We start from the raw sequence: 19,914 nt of genomic DNA, 5'->3' as shown, positions 1-19,914 counted from the left end.
CGTTGTGTGGCAGATATACATCCCAAACGGTGTAATTTTGTTTTACCAGTGTAGCCGCTCGAGGCGCTTTGCGTGTACACTCTAAAAAGAGTTTGCACCCTTTCGGGTGTATATCTGCCACACAACGATAATCGTCATCTGCCTTGATGCATTTCCTTTCTTTAACGCTGCGAGCCCGGTACCTTCCAGTAACGAACGGCATGCGCGTTATCAGCATGACATAGCATTCCCGACAGTAAAGTAGCGGGCGCGGCGTTTTCAAGAAAGGAAACGCATCAAGGAAGATAACGAATATGGTTGTGTGGCAGATATAGACCCCAAAGGGTGCAAACGTTTTTTAGAGTGTATTCGCGGGCCTCTTTCACGCTCGGAAACACACTTTTATGTAGCACGTACTGAAGAACAAAAAGCACGTACCGGGAGTTTTTCATGTTGCGCTACAATTTTCTCATTGACACGTTTCAACTAATTATAATGTTTGATAAGTTGATTAAATTATTAAGACTAATTATGTAGTTAGGCAGAATGCAAAAAAAAAGAAGATATTCTGAGTATCTCCAAGTGACGGCAAAAAACATTACCTTGGTTCTGTACAGCTACGTGGCATTTTAATATTTTAAAAACCTGGTGCATGATAGTTAATTGGGACACCCTGTGTAAAGGAACCAGCCTAGCAACTAAAATAATTGTTGTTGCAGCACCGCTATGGGTAGGCAACGCGTAGTTAGGACTGCCGAGGAGCAGCGTGCATACGAGGAGCGGCAAAGGGAATAGAAACGGCAATACCCGCAATACGAACACCGGCGGCGTGCTGTTGCTGGTCGTACTGCCGTGGAATTCCAGCCCAGGGGAAGTCCTCACGTCCACATTCTCACGTGGCTGGATAATGTGTCGGAGGACGAATTGAGCAATAAAGCATTGCATACCCCTTTCAGCAGTTGTAGTGGTGTTTTTCAACAGCCTCGCTGGACATTCACTTGCGCAGCGCCGGTATGGCGAGTACATATTTTTTTTAAATTTCGCTTATCTCGAAACTCCGTTTATGTCGAAATTCTTTCCGCTTTCTACAGATTCGAGTAAACGGGGTCTTACTATATATACTGCCACCTGTATACAACCGGAGAAGCAGGTGATGTGTACCACGTTAGAAGTACTGGTCAGCCGGCCACTGTCCGAGCAAAAAACACTTGGGCAGTGGCAGACTTGTAGGTAACAAATTACATTAAATTAATTACTTGCAATCAGTTACGTTCTTTATAAAGCTCACTGTAAATCAATCACATTTTTTTCTGTAACCAATTACATGTAAAGTTACATTTTTGATGAAACAAGCTATATCAGACAACGCAGCTTTGGACGCTTAAATTTTTTGGGAACTGTCCAAAGGGATGAAAACATGTACATTGGTTACCTCCTTCCCTCAATCAGCGTATTGCAGCCTATACCTCGTTCACATGAGCATACACTCTTAGAAATATTTACACCCTTTGGGGCTTATCTTGTCCCACAACGATAATCGTCATCTGTCTTGCCCGAGTTTCCTTTCTTGAAAGCTCGGCGCTCGCTACTTTCCTTTCGAGAAGCTGCGTCACACTGATAACGCGCATGCCGTTCGTTACTGGGAAGTACCGGGCTCGCAGCGTTAAAAAAACGGAAACGCGGGCAAGACAGATGACGATTATTGTTGTGGGACAAGATACACCCCAGAGGGTGTAAATATTTCTATAAGAGTGTATGGCAGGGTTGTAAACTTTGTGGGATTCTCCTCCGTGCTCTTGGGACAAAGGAACGACAACACAGTCGTACGAACAATCACAAGGGCATTTATTCCACCCGAGTAGATCAATGCCTGCTAGCCGAGTTACTATCCACAAAACATGCCGATGGGCGCGCGACAAATCTAGAAGTCCGACTCACCGCGACCGGATAGCAAGCGAATATGTTCGCCCCATGCTGGATCCCAATGCCTGGTCGTTCGCGCGTACTGTCACGCGAACGGTGGCGCATTCCAAGGCGGCCACGCGAGATGGTCTCGTAGAAGCATCGGTCGGCGCACGCGCAGCACGGCACGTCCGTACCGCTTGCTATCCCGAATCCAAGAGAGAGCGCCTTCCGCTCCCGCACCCAAGTAACCCTGCCGGTAGCAGCTAAGTAGCAGCGCAACACTCGCGCCATCTCTCGCGCTGCGCTTCAACCACATCGACCGCCGCGGGCGTCACGCAGGTCACGCGGCGAAGCGGGATTGCAGGAGATGGGGGAAAACAAGATAACTGGGGACGCGCGTGAGTCGCGCATCCCCACAACTTGCACACCTCTCTAGTCCCGACATCTGAGCCTCTTTTCTCTAATAAATAAATATTTCCCTGTCTCTCTTGGAAACGCTTTTAAGCGTCCTTTATAGGCGGTAAAATCTGCTACTCAATTATTCTTCTCTTAGTGTAGTCTCACGATTGCTCTGATATAGACATAAGCTCTTGGCTGTTAAACGCGTATGTTTCTATCTGTGTGTATATATACATGACTCACATATATTTTTTCAACTGTAGGACACGAACAGTATTTTTAGGGTTGAAAAATGTGCACCTTTATATAGATATAAGAGTTGCGAGTAGTTTCTTCACAACAAGCGTTTACCCTGGCAATTCCACCGCAGTAAGCCCCAATTAAGGCACTGCAGTTATTTATAATACAATATTGACATATTATATCGTGATTCCATCAGATCGCCTTGCAACTTTCAAATGCCAGCACATTTTCGATGGTACGTGTGCGTTGGCTTTCGTAAAATTTTGTATGTTCGTACTAGCTAGAATAATTTAGACGACGCAACTACTGTATAGCTCATCTGGCAGACCCGGGCCCGGGGCAAGCATTTACCGACTCTGACACTTCCAATGCAAATAATTCCCCCCATACTATGGTAAATTTGCCTGTACACAGTTTTTATCGCGGGCTCCCACATATATCGTCTTAAAACTTTCAGCACGAGGTTTGGTACTTTATATGACGGCCGCGCTAGAACGTGATCGAGCACTGTGCTCGCGTTCCAGAGCGGCCGTGTTTGAGCTTACTCGTCTCCTTATATGCATACGCATCTGCGCTAGGGCGACGTACAAAACGCGTCTTAAAAGAAGGCAAGGCGACGTCCAAAATTTCTGTTATGAAACTTTGTTTTCCAATACCGGCACTCCGTAAAAGCACTGAAGCGACATCGCTGGCGGCGATCAGCAATTGCGCCTTGCGCAACGCGCCCGACTACTACCTAAACTCCATACCGAACGCGTCACTTATCACGCCGTACGCTAACGCGGGTGTTTCGAGCCCGCCAACGACAACTAGCGAATTAAGGTAAGCGCTACGTTTGCCAGCGTTGGCAGTCAGCCAGTTGGTAGTTCACGTCGTTACCGCGGTGTCTTCGATTTGTTGTCGCGGCGGCCGCACAGGGCTACCCAAGCCGCTGCTGCCGTTGCTTTCGAGCAATGAAGTACCGTCGGCGTCTTGGCAGCCCTTGGCAGTCCTGCAGTGTACCATCTCCTCCTCTCATTTTTTTCAATGCAGTCACCGATGGGGCCGATCCAACCGCCCACCATGCACCCTCTCTTATCGTCCTTTCCTACTCTTCCCCGTCTGCTAGCGTTCGCCGGCATTGAAAAAAATTGAGGAGGCGATGCCTGTCTAAATCGGAGACGTCCCGTACGTGCAGCCATAGTGCAGCGACCAGGCCTCAGGCGTAGGTCCACTAGCTCAGACAACGTGCACGACAACCTATGCAGGCTTCTGATAACTTTATCCATAAATTCAGGATTTTTGGAACTCGCTGGGAAACTTTATCCTTGGAATCTTTGGAGCCGAATTTTGTTCTTACATTTTGGCATACATGTATCCGTGCACCAGATCATAGCCGCAAGGGGAAACTATAAAAATGGATGTACAATTAGGGCTTGATACACTCTTTGTTTGTTTTCGAAGACAGAGAGAAAGACTTTGAACAGAGGAAAGAAACGCTATTCTAGAAAGTAGTTGATATTCCAGGTTGGCAACAATGCTCTGCAGCGCATTGTTTGAGCGTTGACTGGTTTAATCAGGCGTTGGTTTAATTTAACATGTGTGGCATTCGTTTAGGTAGTTCAATCACTCTATTCTATGGTTCAGTGCAGTTTAGCGGCGCTCCTTGAACCCGTGTATTTCATTTTCTCATTTACGAAGTCGCCATTGTCATGTTCAAAACAAAAATCCTTGTGCCAAGGAAATGCCTCAAGGGTCATGCTGGTGAACGCTATCCGTTACAGAACGCCGGCTGCCCGTGCTACAGCACCGGCATCGCTTGCTCCTTGGGCACGATGGAAGCGTTTAGAAGTACTGAAGGATGGAAACCGAGAGTGAACGTTGTTGTTTTGAAGGTAAGTTCTAGATATTCAACGTCACTTGATTTAAGTTTAATGTGCAACCCTTTGGGTAGTTGTGATCTGGGGTTGCGATGACAATCGTCTCCCGTCATGTTCGCGTCGCGTTTCAGAAACGCGATATACGTATTTTATCGCGATCTCCGCTGTCGAGATGTACCGGCCTGGCTCGACTTTGTCAAGTTTTTATATTTTATTTGATTTATAAATAACATAAAATGGTATCAAGATCAGAAGTGCACTGTCAACCCCGTAACTGCTTTGTTTCGGCGGTTAGAGTGGAGGGCACGTGTTGTGCATAGAGTCCTACATATTTCGCTGCGCCTGTTTGAAAAAAGGTTTTCCGCTCACCGCTGCACAGTTCTCGCTCACATTTTTCTGAAAGATCGCATTTTGGAGTCTACGTCGTTTAGTAACAGTTAATTGCCTGGTTTTTAAGAAAAAAAAGTGCAAATTTGCCTTCACTTGCGGGGAACGAGCTGCTGCAGCGACGGCGATAACAAAACCTGTGTCGCCGTTTGCCGACAGGTGCAGAAAGCAGCCAGTTAGGGAGGTTTGCCGCGTGTTCCAGGAGCGGCCAACACGCGGCAAACCAAACCAATGTTCACGGTGCCAACGTTACTAGAACATGCTAGAACGTTGCGGCAAACTTCCCTGACCGGCTGCTTCCTGCAGCTGACGGCAGGCGGCGAAACAAGTTTATGCTAGCGCCGTCGCTGCAGCGCATTTCGCATCCTCATAGGTAAAGGCAAATTCGAACTTTTTTTTTTTTGAGAAACCAGACAATTAGCTGTGGTAAGTGCTATATTAAACGACGTAGACCTCGAAATGCAATCTTTCAGCAGAATTTGAGCAAGAACAGTGCAGCAGCGAGTGCAAAACCTTTCCTCGAACAGGCGCAGCGAAATATGCAGGACCCTGTATATAAAAAAAAAAAAAAAAAAGTAGACTGCTCGTTGATTTTGCTGAGCACGCCTTTTTATTGTTTCCCAGAACAGGTAACACACATATCATTTCTATCACTAAAGGTTTTACATTCTTGATAAATTATTCCTCAGAATTTTGAGAATGACAGCCCACAAACAAATGTGAAATGAAACACCAGCAGTGCATGCATTATATCTCAAATCTTCTCAGACTTAAATATTTAAAGTGCAAAGCTCAAACCTGAAGATGCAATTTTATTGGTGCAGCTGTACACTATACGAGATCGGCTCAGGAAAGAGGTTTGAAACATACCTGATACGGAAAAGTGGTGGTATAGTTGCTGAGAAAGATGTTTGCTTTAATTAATACACATAAATGAAATTGTCTGATGGCAGGATTCAGAGGACCTCTAGCACAACAGCTCGTTTTTGCTCAGTCAGCTTACATTTACTTTAATTCATACTGCCACTACAACTACTAGTCTTCAACTTAGTGTACTATTTCAACATGTTGCTATCACATTCATTGCTTTGCCCTTATGGCAAAACTGTGAAATCTTTGCTAAGCTAGTTGGTTCATTATGGCAGCAAACACGCGAGGGATAAGCAAAGGGACTGTAACGATGATAAAGTGCCTCCTTCTTATTATTATAATTATGTATATAATTCCACTCTTCTTGCTTGTCCCTTGTTTCCTGGCACCATTTGCTGCGACCAAAGCATGTGTTCTTTGAGATTTCGCAAACACATGCCGAAACTGCACATTGCATAGCATTTTCTTGATATGGCAGTGCGTACACACTAAAAAAATTAAATGTTTAGTTGCATCTAGCTTCATTATTATTTTATTTATTTATTATTATTTTTCTGGATGTGCACTTGTAGAACCTATATGTTACCTATATGTCTAAATATATGTTACCTATTCTGAGGATTTCGGCACGGGACATTGGCATGATCTTCATTCGACTCTTCCTTGTGTGCCATTTTATTAATTTTTGTTCTTTATTTCAAATCGAAATTACAAATCGAAATACAAGCCCCAATTTCCCCTGCACAACGAGGAACGAATGTTTGAGGATTGCTACTGCCGTGAAAAAAAGACATACATCTAATTTCTGCATTTATTGGTTTTGTTATGCCACCCTTGCAGTCACTGCCCTACATTATTCAGATATGCAGCAAACGAGAGCTCAGCATTTAGTCAGCCAGCACATGGCTTCTTCTGTGAGCTGAAATATCAGCAGAAACAAATAAACACAAATTCATTAACATAAAGCATCAGCTACTGCTAAATTGCAAACAAGGAATATTGGCTGGAAACAATACAAAGAAACAACATTTGTGCGAAAAGTATTTTATTTATTGTTGGTAGAGGAGGGGCAGAAAGAAGGAAAGGCACTAAGACATGGGAGGTTAACCAGGATTAACCTAGTTAAATAAGTAAACTAGACTTCATAATGTCACTCTCCTGCAAAGACACTGCAGCTGAGCAGGCCCAAAACTCTCTGGCTGCTAGGAGCAATGAGAGAGTGTGAAACAAAAGAGGTGCATAGGATTAGTTGAATCTTGCTCTGTGGAGTTGTCAAAGAACAGCTTCTTGCTTACGATATTAGTGTGTATGCCCTTATTTTGCCTTGTTGCATAACGGAGCAATTGTACGACTTACACTGTCACTCACCTAGTGCGCCTACATACTTTAGCCATGACAGAGTTGTGGCTTATGAATAGTCAGCTTTTAACAGCAGTGTTTAATTGGCTTCAATATGGTCATTTGGAAACAGTACCCAAACAGCATTTAGGAGATTCTTTATAAGCAACGTCATCCTACCAGTGTGATTGGCACAAATAAATTTACACTTGGGCTTTTGCATAAGCTTCCCAAAATGCAAATAGTCCTGAGACAGGCATCCAGTAATTCGCTAAATCCAAGTTCATCATAAGGTTCAGGTATGATTGTTGCCAGATTATAGTGTTTTCTTGGAGTATATGAAATGAAAACAGACTTCTACTTAACAAATTTCATATAATTAATAAATTGTAATTAATTATGCTTAAATGCATTTTTGTAATTTAATGATAGCTTTGTTTACTCAGTAACACTCACTGTAATTTATTTACTGTTTTCAGCAACTGATTACATGTAACCCAATAAATTTTTCACGATATGAGCTATAACAGGCAATGCAGCTTTGAGCACCTTGGGATGCGAGTACGCAAGGAGGAAAGAGGTGGCTCAATGCTGTGAATCCCAACTGTCAACTGGTTTTACTTTTTCTTTGCTTCATCCCCCTTTGGCGTAGCTCACCCTTCCCTCTCCACACCATCGATGGAGAGCGGAGACGGCATAGAGAAACCGGTTTGGAGGTGCACTTGCTGCTCACCCTTGCCTGCACATTGTGGCCTGCTCGTGGCTGCTACATGCACTTAAGTTTGGCAGGAACTACAGTGTCCAAAGAAATGAACAAAATGTATCTGGGTTGCCTCCTTCCCACAAGCAGTGTCTTGCAGCTATGCCTCGATCACTTCAATCGCAAATCTGACCTCTCAACTTTTCTCTTATATAATAAATTTCTCTCTTTCTCCTAGAAGCACTTTTAAGCTGCCTTCATGATCATGCATAGCTGTCTGTCAATTCTTCTTCGCTTAGTGTAGTCTACGATTTCTCTTACATAGACAGGAGTTTATGGCTGTTAAATGCATGTTTCTATCTGTCTGTATATATGTGACTATGTGACTCATATACATCTATTTTTACAATTGTAACACACAAACAGTATATTTAGTTCTGAAAAATGTGCAGCTTTATGTCAAGTTACATTAGAGGCTTGGCTGCCTTTTCATAGAACGTGAATGTTTGCTTGCATCCGTTACAATTGGTCGTTTAAGTCTAGACAGCTAATGAGTGAAGAGCTCCGGGAGGAGGTCCACCATATGTTGGACAAAAAATGAGCTACACTTCAATGGCTTGATAGCCATGGCCTCTTTGGATGGTGACTGCAGGGAATTGCCTACGGACTATTTTTAAGTTTTTCACTGGCTGTACCGGAGCATCTTCCCCTAGCCCAAGCAACAATGAAGCATTGTGTTTCATAGTAGACCTAGAAGTGAGCATCATGGCATTGAGTAACCACAGCCTTGTGAGCAAGGTGTTCATACAATAAAACACAGCCCTTCTCTCCAGCACACACACAGAGTGAGTTTTCAGCATCGGTGTCAGATGTCTTCAAAGGAAAACAAGGGGAAATTATCCAAGAATGTTTGAAAAGTGATTGTTAGTAAATGTAAACAATGTGTGAAGGGCTGCAGAAGACACATTGTAAGAGCCAGGCCAGCTCATTCTATTTATTGTATTTTTGCAATGTTAATAAAAGTATGGAGTAAAGTAACATTAAATTGATTAATTTTTACTAATGGTTCAATTACTTTTGTGGAACAGTAATTGGCAACTGCAATCAAATAACATATTGAAAGAAGTAATTGTAATTGCAGTCGGTTGCTTTCTTTCTGTAAAGTGTGTACAAGTATGAATCAAAGCAACTTCTATATGCAGGTGACTTCACCAACTTGCTTCTCCATAAGGGAAGCACCAGGTCTTCAGATGTCCCAAAGTGGAAGAGACTTTGCCTGCATGGAATCAAATATGGAACAATACATGGGAAAGTGTGAAACACTAAGCAGCTCTCAGCCGCCTGCTATTGGATCTGTATGTATACCACCACTGTGTTGACTTAGCTAAATGTATAAAATCTATAAAATGTGTCATTGTACATTTCATTGATTTAAGTCTACATAGTCAAGAGTTTGATGAAAGTTTGTCTGGTCAGGTAACGTTAATAAAACAAAATTATGGTCACTGACCAAGTCAATTTCTGAAACGTCAAAATTAATTTTGACTTTGTCAGTAATTTTGACTTTTAGAAAGACTTTGAAGTCTCCTATCTCTTGTTCAAAGGTAGGCACTGCAATCAGATTGGTCTTACTGGATTTATTGAAACATGCAGAAGCTATTGATACCCTGCTTAGTGAAATAGGAGGAATTGTCCTTTCACAATCTTTTGCAGAACATAAAAAGAAATAGAGGAAACATATAATATAGAACCAAATGAGATAAACAAAAATAAACCTCATATTAAAATAAGCACATAAAATTACATATAGTATCTACAACTTTTTAGCACTATAACCCAAAGAATAAAGATTTAAAAATACTTCTTTTTTAAAATCTGAGATCTAACTTTTCTCAGGACCCCTATACCACCTCTGATATTACGAAAATATTTTAAGACGATAGAACGTGATGGAACATTGTGCATCATAACCTTAGTCGTTCTTGTGTCAAAAAGCCCAAACAATATAAACATTTTACATAAACATGCACATTGTGCTCGGAGTGCAGTGACTATCTTTGATGAACATGTCGGTACTGTGTACTGTTGGGAAGTCACAATTTTAAAAAACACTCCCCTGCACCTTCTCTTTGGGTTTTCCCACTCTCTTCTCCACACATTGTGATGCCAGCTGGGTCACGTGTGACATCACCAGGGTAAAAGCTGTTGATTGGTCTATTGATGAAGGACGAGAGTGCCAAGATGATGTGTTCTGGAAAGGTAATGGGGGGGCTCATCCATTGTGTGCCACTGGTTCTTCCCTGAAGCACCCATTCAGTTGGCGTTGCATGGAGTTCAGACAGGGAGGGAACAGCGCAGGAGCTTTTTTTTTTTTGGTCCTCCATTCTTGGTCGATGTGATCTGTAGCTATTTCTGCACTGCCTGGAGTTTATGAGATTGAATGCTGTAAGATGGGCGCGCTCTTCTGAAGAGAGCACCCTTGGAAAACAGTGAAGGTGAGAAAGAAACTGCGGTGGCCACATACTCATTCATCGAACGGCTGTAACTTTGCTACTATGGCATCAATGGGGAAAATTTTTGAAGCTGTTTGTTCTTTGTAGACCGGCGCACAGCTGTCACTATACAACATTTCAAACTCATAGTGGTTCGGGGCTCTTTGATGTGTGTTCCTATTGTCCGAATCAAAAGACGTATTGTTGGGCTGGTTGGTTTGTCACGGCTTGCAAATGATGCCAGAGAATGTGAAGGACAGGCAGGGAAATTGCCTTGTAATTGTCTCATTGTATCCTTGCCTGTCCTTTGTGTTCTCTGGCATCGTTTGGAAGCCGTGTTTGAATCAGTATAGTGCGATAAACAAAAGTTCTTTTTATAGCTTGTTCATTGTTTTCCTTTTTCTTTGCTTTGTGCAGTCCTTTTTTTAGTACATTTCGACTAGATGCATTGGCATTGACAGGATGCACTTAGTGTGTTGGCATTCTCTTTGCTCAGATTGTTCTGGTAAGGAAGCAAACAGACATGGAGTGGTACCGTGCACGTGTTGACAAGATCGTTGACACCACAAGCAGCTACCAAGTGGAGTAAGTACTTAGAAGAATACCTTGCATCTTCCTAAGAATGGTTACTCATCATTAGGAACAAGAATAATTTCTATTTAAATGAAGGCACATCTGCTTATTGTTTTTAGATCTGTCTGAAAAGTGCATAAGAGTTTCACCTTCTGCATAACTTAGTTGCAGTTCTGAGGGTTTATTTCCATGTTTTCAGTGCTTGAAGCACAATTGCAGTGTTCATTGTGCCCTGCAAAAGCAGACTCCCGGATTATGCGTGCCTCACTCTCACTAACCCTTCCAGAGATAATTCTTGAGCATTTTCATGATTAGACCTGTACATGCATTTATGATATCAGCTGTTGCAGTTGCTGCCATTTTGCCAGTGAGATCATGTGCCCACATAGCTCAGGTACCATAGGCATAAACTGACCAGAATGCCTGTTATGTGAAATTACATGGACCATGCAATTGTTGTGTAGCTGGTTTCTAAGCATGGAGTAGACCTGGCCATATGTTTCAGTCTGAATAAAACCACGTTACAAATCCAGGTGAAATTGGAAGTGGAACAACAGATTCGCGTTGTTGCGGAATTGTTCATGTTTGAATTTATAACAACATCATACATGTGTGGTGTGAGGCTGTTATACATACCTACTTGCATGACATATGATGCCACAAAATTGATAAACTTGGTGACACTCTGGACTTTACCATCTGCAGAATAAAATTATGCGGTTAAAGGAATAATAATACTTTTGCATTCATGTTCATTTAGCATCGGCAATCTAAAGCTGTCAGATTGGAACAAATAGCTGCAACACATTAGTTGTGAGGACTTCATACATAGGGCCAGTTCTGCCCCCCCCCCCCCAGTTTATGCTAAATTTAAATAAAAAGATATAAGAAAGAAAAAAAGGGTGGGAAGGAGAGTTCTATGATCAGTTTTAGCCAGATTTTTTAGTTGTATTTCAGCTCCAGGTTGCAAAAGTGCAGCTAGCTACAGAAGTCCAGAACAAACTTGAAAGGAGTCACTCCTGTGATTGTTGAAATATTATGTAAATACTTTTTGTGAGCGCATTTGTTGTGAGGTGTTGCAGCAGATTCATTTTATTCAGTAGTATTAAACTGAGTAATGGATGCTTTCCTGTTCCACAGCACATCTTTTGCACTGTGTTTGGTGTCACTTCAGTTAAATGAGAGCTTACTGCACATATTTTTATAATATCTCTGCAACTTTTTATTCTTTTTTTAAAGTACACATCTCTGTAATATATTGAAGTTAAGCTGAAGTGGTTCTTTGCATGTCTGTTAATTGAATGATTTATTTTCCAGGGTCACTTTGGTTGATTATGGGCAAACACTTGTGGCAGAGAGAGAAGAGTATGTAGCATTTCCTTTCAATTAATGTTTTAATACTGTGGGGTATTATCTGGTCGGCTCGGCTTGTTTCTTCCTTTCTATGTTGTGCTGTACCAGTTTTAGAATTTAATTCTGTGCTTTCAGTGAAGTATTTGTCCTACGATCATGTATTTTTTTAAAGGGAGACTAAAGAGAACTGTGGAGTTGGATTGGCAGATCGTGCATCAGGAATGTCAAATAGTAGGCCTTACCATCAGTAGAAACTTAGTAGGCCACATACGATGCTAAAAAGAAAGATCAGTGGCAATGCCGCTTCAAGTTAAAATACCCAGGCCAGCTCCCTGTCACAGTATGTATTAATGACAGCATCTGTTCAAAACTAGGTACAGTGTCAAAGAAAAATTTTAAAAACAATTATTGTGCATCTGAGAGCAAGTGAAGACTCATCTCTAGAGCTCTTCAGAACATCTCCTGCATAATAACGGTCCAAATACAATGAAACACTGTGAACGCTTCTGGTTGTGTCATTTGCACTACACTTTTGATGTGGGAAGTTGAACTGAAGTTTGGGTTTGATTTATTCATTTATTAATCAACCTTTTTCTGCCAGGAAAACTGTTTCTAAGATACTGTATCTAAAAGAGTACTTCACAACTTTAAACTGATTTAGTTTTTCAATTCAGCGTCCATTTACTATTCATAATGTGTAAAAAAATTATTTGTGTGTAGTATTCACAATTTTGGGGGGGAGGATGTGCTGTTGCTTTCATTTAAGTTCTTGTGAGGGCTGTGTAAGTAAACAAAGTGAGCTAGCTCGGATGCAAGTATCAAGGGTTATAACTACAAATATATGATGTCTAGAAATTCATTCAGTAAGAAATTTGTGGTCTACATTTAGGGGTAGATGTCTAACGCAGTTAAGTCATCCAAAAAGTAGTGCGCATTTGTAGCATCAGTGCAATCACCTCTCTGTTTACACATTTCATGTTGGCTTACTTTGCACCATTCATTAGTCTCCTACTCTGGGTTTGTTTTTATAAACATCAACATTATGCATGTGGCTATGTAACAAGCTTGCACTTGCTATAATGTTATGCTGTACAAAAAATATTTGGAAGCACTGCATCCATTTACATTGCACAATCGATTTGCCGACAGCTCATGCTGCGTCACTTTGAATTTAACATAATGGGGCATCACCAAAATGCATTACAGATACATTTTCATTCCACTTAATTTTGCTTTGCAGGAGACGAGGGAGATGTTTTAGAAGATAACTGAAATACCAGTGGCACACCTGCCAACTCTCCCAATTTGTCCAAGAGAATTGTATGTGAGGAAAAATAAATAAATAAGAAAACGCATCAGACAGCACAGCCGCATCAAGATAGCCATTATGTGCTGAGTAGCTAGTCGAAATCAAATATAAATCCAAACCATTTGTGTGTAGGCAGCATAGGCTTAACTCAGTTCGCTACAGATCGAGACATGTGTTGAGGAAGTGCGCTTGAGGCAGAGGTCTAATGTGCGTCGCATAATCGCCGTTTTTTAAAGTCATCTCGCTGCTATACCGATGTGTTTTGCGGTGAAGCTTATTAAGATTGAAACGGGGTCACTGTTTCAGTACATAGTACGTGTTCTGTTATTATACACACATGCACATGCCTGCTCCGGTCACAGCACAAGCAATGACACGTCTGATAACTGTATTGGTGGCAAATCAGAGCTGTTTTTGATGTTGCTGTGGCTTGAACAAACAAACAAACAAACAAGCAAATAAGGGAATGAATTTACATTAGAATTTGTCATTCAAGTTGTTTCTGCCTTTTCAAGTGAGCTGCCTCAGGAGGCAGAATCGTGCTATTAGTCACAGCTAGGTGACCTTAAATATATCTGTTTGAAATAAAACAAGAAAAGGAGGGTGGCATATGATATTTAACATAATGTTAAGTATATGTTAACTCTTTCGTTGGCACTAGAAATGTGCTAATTTTCAGTGCTTTTATGTTTTAGCTATTTATTTCAAGACATAGTAGGTTTCAGTATTTACTATGATGCAGAAAACTGTAGCTTAATGACTATTGTTTTGAATGTATGTATAGCAGTAATAATTGCTGAAAATTTTTGAGACTTTTTATGTGAAACTTTAGAGAAACACCTCAAGAAACGCAAATGAATGTAATAATTTGCTATTTTTAGTATAAGTACTGATAGTACAAAAGAAAAAAATCATAAGTATTCAAAATATGCACTTGGTTTCTAGTTCCTAACTCTTGTAATTCAGATCAAGCAAAATATTATTGTGATGATTTGTTGTCGTCAATACTAGTCATAGTGATGCCCATGCTATGCAGAAAAGCAGTAGCTTTGCAACTGTGCAAACGGTTAAGTTCCCATTGTACAGGGAGCATTCATTTTTATGCATTGCAGCAGGCACTTGGTTTGCTTTTTACTGCATTCTTTTGGCTCACAAAGCAATGATTATCAGATAATGGAGCATGCAGAAGCTTCCCCATACTTGATTATCATGTTTGATCAGCTTTTCTGTGCAAGCAAGGTGATCTAGTGTCTGTTCAACTGGTGTTGGAGCGTCCACATGCTTTGCTCAGTCACTGTACAGTGCTGTACAGCAATGTGGAGAGTTGCACAATATTTTGCAGCAATGAACAAGAGCATTTGCACAGGTGAGTTCAAAATTTAAGAGGTTAGACAGCTAGGCAAGCTTCGGTCGAAGGTTGGTCTGAAATCGACTGCATGCCCTTGTGTGATTGAAAACTGCACAGCACGGGAAGGATTGTTCATAATAACTTGTACATATGCTCTCGAAGCACTGATGGATAAAAGCAACCTACGGTAGGGAAAATAATGTTGCACTTGACGTTAATCAAACACAATCATCAAAATAACATGCCCTCATTAGCATCTACCATGGTTAATACATGGTTAAAACAGCCTATACATTGGATTGGAAAATTAACAACCTGAGAGAAGCTTCTGTGTTTTCATTGCTGCTGTCATTTAAAAATTATGTTGCCGAGTCAACTGAAGTGCGAATTTTGCATCTTTTTATCGAAGAAGTGCAAAGGCCACTGGAGGCTAGTTTTTCGAGAATTCCTCCAGTCGAAGTTTTATTTTTTCGGACTGCACAACCTGCCAAATATTGTTTAATCTGACAAGTAGTTAAAGAACAGCTGTCATTTCAGATGATGCATGATGTTGCTAGTTGAATTATTCCAATGGACATGTTTAACAATGCGTAGAAAATCTGTCGACCGAATTGGTAAATTTCTATAGGTGCAGTAACAAAAGAGTTAACACATTGTTGAGCTCATCTTGCCCATACTTATTTGTGTACATTGTGTTACAGGTTACGCAAAGTGTCCAGCAAGAAGATTCTCCAGGCTCCCTTTCAGTGTATTGAGTTTTCACTGCTTCGACTGAGGCCTCTCCAGCGAACAATCAATGAGGCAACCATAACTGTAGAGCAGTAAGTGCATTCACTTTTGTTAAAAACTGGTGCTGTCAGTGACCACTCTGCACCTGTTCAGATATTAGGTGTTGTGCAAGTATAATAGTTTAATGGCTGTTTAATTGCCAGCATCTAGTTGCTTGACATTTTTCTTCTGTTTATCAACATTGATCACCAGCCATTCATGGGTATCAGTGCCCTGATAGCAACCAAGTAGTCAGCTGTCACAATGACTATCTGCCCAATGCTACCTTTGCTAAATGCTTACTACAACATGGTTTCTCAATTAAGCTCTGTCAGCAGGTACTGAGATACAGTTCTCTTGGACAGCTTTACCTTCACTTTCGGCGCCCTTGTCTAGACTTGTCACAAGCAATCCATTGCACATTTATCCTTAAAATTGAAATGAAGATATTTATTTATGTGTGAGTTTAGTTTGTGCTAGGCGCACCAGTAATGACCACCTGGGTGACTCTGCAGGGCACGCTTACTTTTGACTGTGGCAAAGAGCAGGAAATTAAAAAGAAAGTGGCATTAAGTTTTGCAACCACAGGACAAGCATCTGAGAAAGTATTTGCTCATTCTATTCTGATAGATTGTTCATGGCTAGCTAAGTGGAAGTGAAATGCCTAAAGCCTGCTGTGCTACACTATAAGGGCTGATTTATTCCCAAAATTACTGGGCTTGGTTTCAGGCATTTTCAGACTTCAGCAGGATTAGCTGCATGTGGTGGTGTAAATGGGACATGAATCTGTGCAGGCTGTTGCAATTGCTAATATTGATTTCAATGACTTTGTATTAATGCAGTAGAACCTTGTTCATACATTCTGGAAAAACACACCAGAAAAAACTTACCCAACCGGGAAGACGTACGATCCAAAGTCACTAAAAAATTTGGCAAACTAAGCTGTAGTTGACAACTCAGAGTGAAGCGTTGCGTGAACTGTTGTAGCACGAGACGCCAATGCATGGCAAACTGGTGGGGCTTGAGCAGCCTAAGATGGACATTGTTGTTTTTGTGGCTTTGGCAAGCTTACGTTTGCACTCCTATAATTCAGCCTGGGTCAGCAGCTTCTTTGGCGGGGTTCCTAGGTGGGAAGTTTTGACATGCTCACTTGGTCTGAATTGTTGTGGCATGAGACACTGATGCACGTCGTGCTGGTGGGGCCCTTGCTGCCAGAGATACACATTGTACTCGTTTTTCTATTGTATAGTGTTTGAGGACAGCAAGGGGAAACTGAAACAAAATCGAGCTAGTGGGCGATGCCAGAATACGATGCTGCCAGAGCAAAACATTACGCTTACTTCGTGCTGCCTGCAGCAGAGACTGGCAGCATGTTTATCACCTATAAAAAGCATGCAGTATGCTTCCAATGGCACTACACCATGCGTGCTGTGATACTGATAGGTGCAGATATTTATTAAAATAGGTTTGGCGGCGATAGCTGTGAACGCGGCACACAACTACTCGCGAGAATATTTGCTGGGACTGAAATAGGAAGCTGAGTGTGCCGCTCCGGAATTTTCATGTGACACGGGAAGGCGAGTACTGCAGGAAAGCTGCTGCAGCGGGCTGCTGCTGTTCTTTATCGTATGTGCCTCACGCCTTTTCTTGTTTACATGGGATCTTGTGGCCGGAAAACATATCATACAATCACAGTTTGGTAATGTACTGAGTGTTAGTGCCGAACGATCGTGTTTTCTGGGAACATATCAACCGATGAAAAAGAAGCATAACTGTATGTGTTCCCTATCGCAAACGTTGGCGCCAAGAAATCGTACAAAATGGGATTAGTCCAGTAGTTCCTATATTTATCTGTTCTTTATATGCAAGACTGACTTTATAGTCTGTAACATATTTTTGTGTATGTGTGAAGCAATTTTATGGACACTTGAGGCATGCTCACACCTTTTCCGCCACTGCTGCTGTTGTGCTGTCACAAAATTGACAGCACTTATGCAATCCACGTGGGAAGGTTTCCAAGGGCTTCAGAGGTGAGAGTGAAACGCATTGCATTTGCTGTGAAAACGAAAAAGCCAAGTGCCAAGATTGTTACGCTCAGTTCTGTTGGCTCTGCGGCACAGCAAGGGCAACATTCTGCTTTCAGCTGCTGGAGTGAGTGTTGTGCACATACAAACGCACCAGTGTTAGTGCTGAGTAGTTGTGTTCACACTATGCCATGGTGCATACACTGTTCTGAGGGGAATGGAAAACAAATGTCAAACTAAAAATATCTAACCCTTTCAATGAGCGCTGACAAATGCTTACGATTTTCCATCGGTCTGATCTCGTGCACCATCAAGGTCCGGCACACGCTACCCTACTAGCAGCGCTCCTCATCACTCCAGTATTATGAGATGCCTGCAGCTGCCAAGGTGCTGTTTCAGCTGCGCAGCAGCAGTAGTCTCGCATGCTGCCTTGTACCCACATGTTGTCTCCATGTATTGTTGGAACGCCATGTGAGGAGTTTGAGCACAATGCCAAACCTTGCTACATGTTCAGTGCTTCGCCCTTCAAGTGAAAGTGCCAGCTTAATTATTTTTCATTTCCTTGTTACACTTATTTCACTTTGCTTTCCTTGATTTCTACCTTTGATTGACATTATTTGTAAAAGATTCACCTATATCATCAGAACTGTTTTGATTACCTAAAAGTGTTGTGTGTGCAAATTATTACGATGAGGCGAAGAAGAGAGCAACGACGGTCCTGAAAGCGACGAAAAGTGGACACAGCTTGGCTGGGCTCTCTTCCGTCTCTTCCGCGAATGTTTGCTCTTTGTAAATATATTGTAAATAGTTTTATGAAATATGAAGGCTATAATCAGGTTTATCCCATGCTGTTTTCTTGCTTCTTTTCGAAGCGTACCAGCGGACTCTTGGGATGCTGCCACCATTGAATATGTGAAGTCAGCTGTAAAGAGTAAGTTTATTCATCATGAATATGTAGATAAAGAAGTGAACTGTGAACCTTTCTTTAGAGAGAGATAGAGAGAAAAAGAAATCCAGATTCAATAGAGTCAAGAGTGGATGCTGTAACCATCATAGATTTTAAATTAATCAAGACACTTCTTTCTCTATCTATTAGGTGATTGAGAGAGCTTTTAGTTTTGACTCCTGGTTCTGTACAGAGTTAATGCTGGCTGCCTAGTGTGTGGTCGGTTGACCAGTGTTGCATTTTCAGGTGTCATGCTGCAGAGAAATTATGGAGCGCCATGTGCTCTTTCCTTGGCAATTCTTGTGTGCTAGTAGGGGGTGCTGATGTATGCGTTTTGTTTATTTTCTCACCTTGAGATCTTGCAGACACACGTACACAAACATTTCTGCACTCCAGCCTCTTTTTAAACTCTGTCAACTGGAAGTAAGTACAAGTAGTCACCATATCAAGCATCAGGCTACCCGCAATCACAGTGTGCCACATGGAGTGATGTGGAAACAGAGCTTGGGACGGTAAATAGCACATAAAAGGAAGATAAATACAAGGAACACATACCGCAAAGCACTACATAACAACAGGAAGGTTCTAATGGTCAGTACCTTGCCGTGCGTATTTCTTCTATTCCTTGTTTTCTGCGTGGTTTATCATCACAATCCATGTCGAACCAACTGCTGAGCATCATGCACTTTAGAAAACGAAGACCCGGATCAATAGAACAGCACAATAAGTAGGACATGCTGAAGGGCCATCAGCTCCTTCTGCTCAGCTTTAGGAGATATTACTTCATTCAGGACAGTAGCAAGCGGGACATGAAAACTTGAGTCTTATGGCCTCCATGTCGTGGAGGAACAAAGATCAGAAATTAACTAGGAAGAAATCTTCAGAACTAAGAAAAAGTTGAAGAGTCCTTCAACCTCGTCCTACATCAGCCTTGCATGACACCAAGTCCCACTTAAAAACCACGAACCCGTCCAGTTGCATAAATGGCCACAAAAGGCTGACATGCCATCTAATGGACTAACAGCCCTATAGTCGGCTCATGGACATCTGCCCTAATTGTAAATGGTACATCATCCACACAACTTGTGGGAGAACAGTCAGTAGTATTTTTACCAGTAGCACCAAGAGGGGCTCTGAAGGGGAAGTCTTCTCGAAGGAAACACCTGCAAATGCCATGGTCATACCCCGGGGGCCGATAGAAGCAGCTTGTGCAAAATGGGATGCAAAGCACCCATGGACCTGCCAGCCAACAACTCAGCTACTAGGATATGAAAAGCCAGCAAGGTTACGACCCCTGATTGATGAAGCACGAAAGAACATATCCTCCAGCAACCCAACTTCTATCAAATTTCTTTATATTAAAATTACACCTTTTATGCAAATAGTTACAGTTGCCAATTAATTTTTCTTATGTGGAAGGG

General features: G+C 41.8%; 1 protein-coding gene across 3 annotated transcripts in view; it reads left to right on the top strand.

Moving 5' to 3' along the window:
- Positions 1–3,122: 3,122 nt before the first annotated feature.
- Positions 3,123–19,914, top strand: part of LOC142571930 (uncharacterized) — a 107,939-nt gene continuing 91,147 nt past the window's right edge. Inside the window, exons 1-7 of one of the 3 annotated variants that reach the window (XM_075680657.1) lie at positions 3,123–3,348; positions 4,290–4,400; positions 8,883–9,035; positions 10,669–10,757; positions 12,063–12,110; positions 15,457–15,576; positions 18,420–18,478. In XM_075680657.1, coding sequence (XP_075536772.1) covers positions 4,341–4,400; positions 8,883–9,035; positions 10,669–10,757; positions 12,063–12,110; positions 15,457–15,576; positions 18,420–18,478 — 529 coding nt within the window. In that variant the 5' untranslated portion in view covers positions 3,123–3,348; positions 4,290–4,340. Of the gene's footprint in view, positions 3,349–3,624; positions 3,731–4,038; positions 4,401–8,882; positions 9,036–10,668; positions 10,758–12,062; positions 12,111–15,456; positions 15,577–18,419; positions 18,479–19,914 lie in introns of those variants that run through there. The other 2 variants (XM_075680658.1, XM_075680656.1) reach the window with 2 other exon arrangements.

The sequence above is a fragment of the Dermacentor variabilis genome, chromosome 2, assembly GCF_050947875.1.
Source record: "Dermacentor variabilis isolate Ectoservices chromosome 2, ASM5094787v1, whole genome shotgun sequence".
In the NCBI taxonomy this organism is placed as follows: Eukaryota; Metazoa; Arthropoda; class Arachnida; order Ixodida; family Ixodidae; genus Dermacentor; species Dermacentor variabilis.
This window is presented reverse-complemented; position numbering and strand designations above follow the sequence as displayed.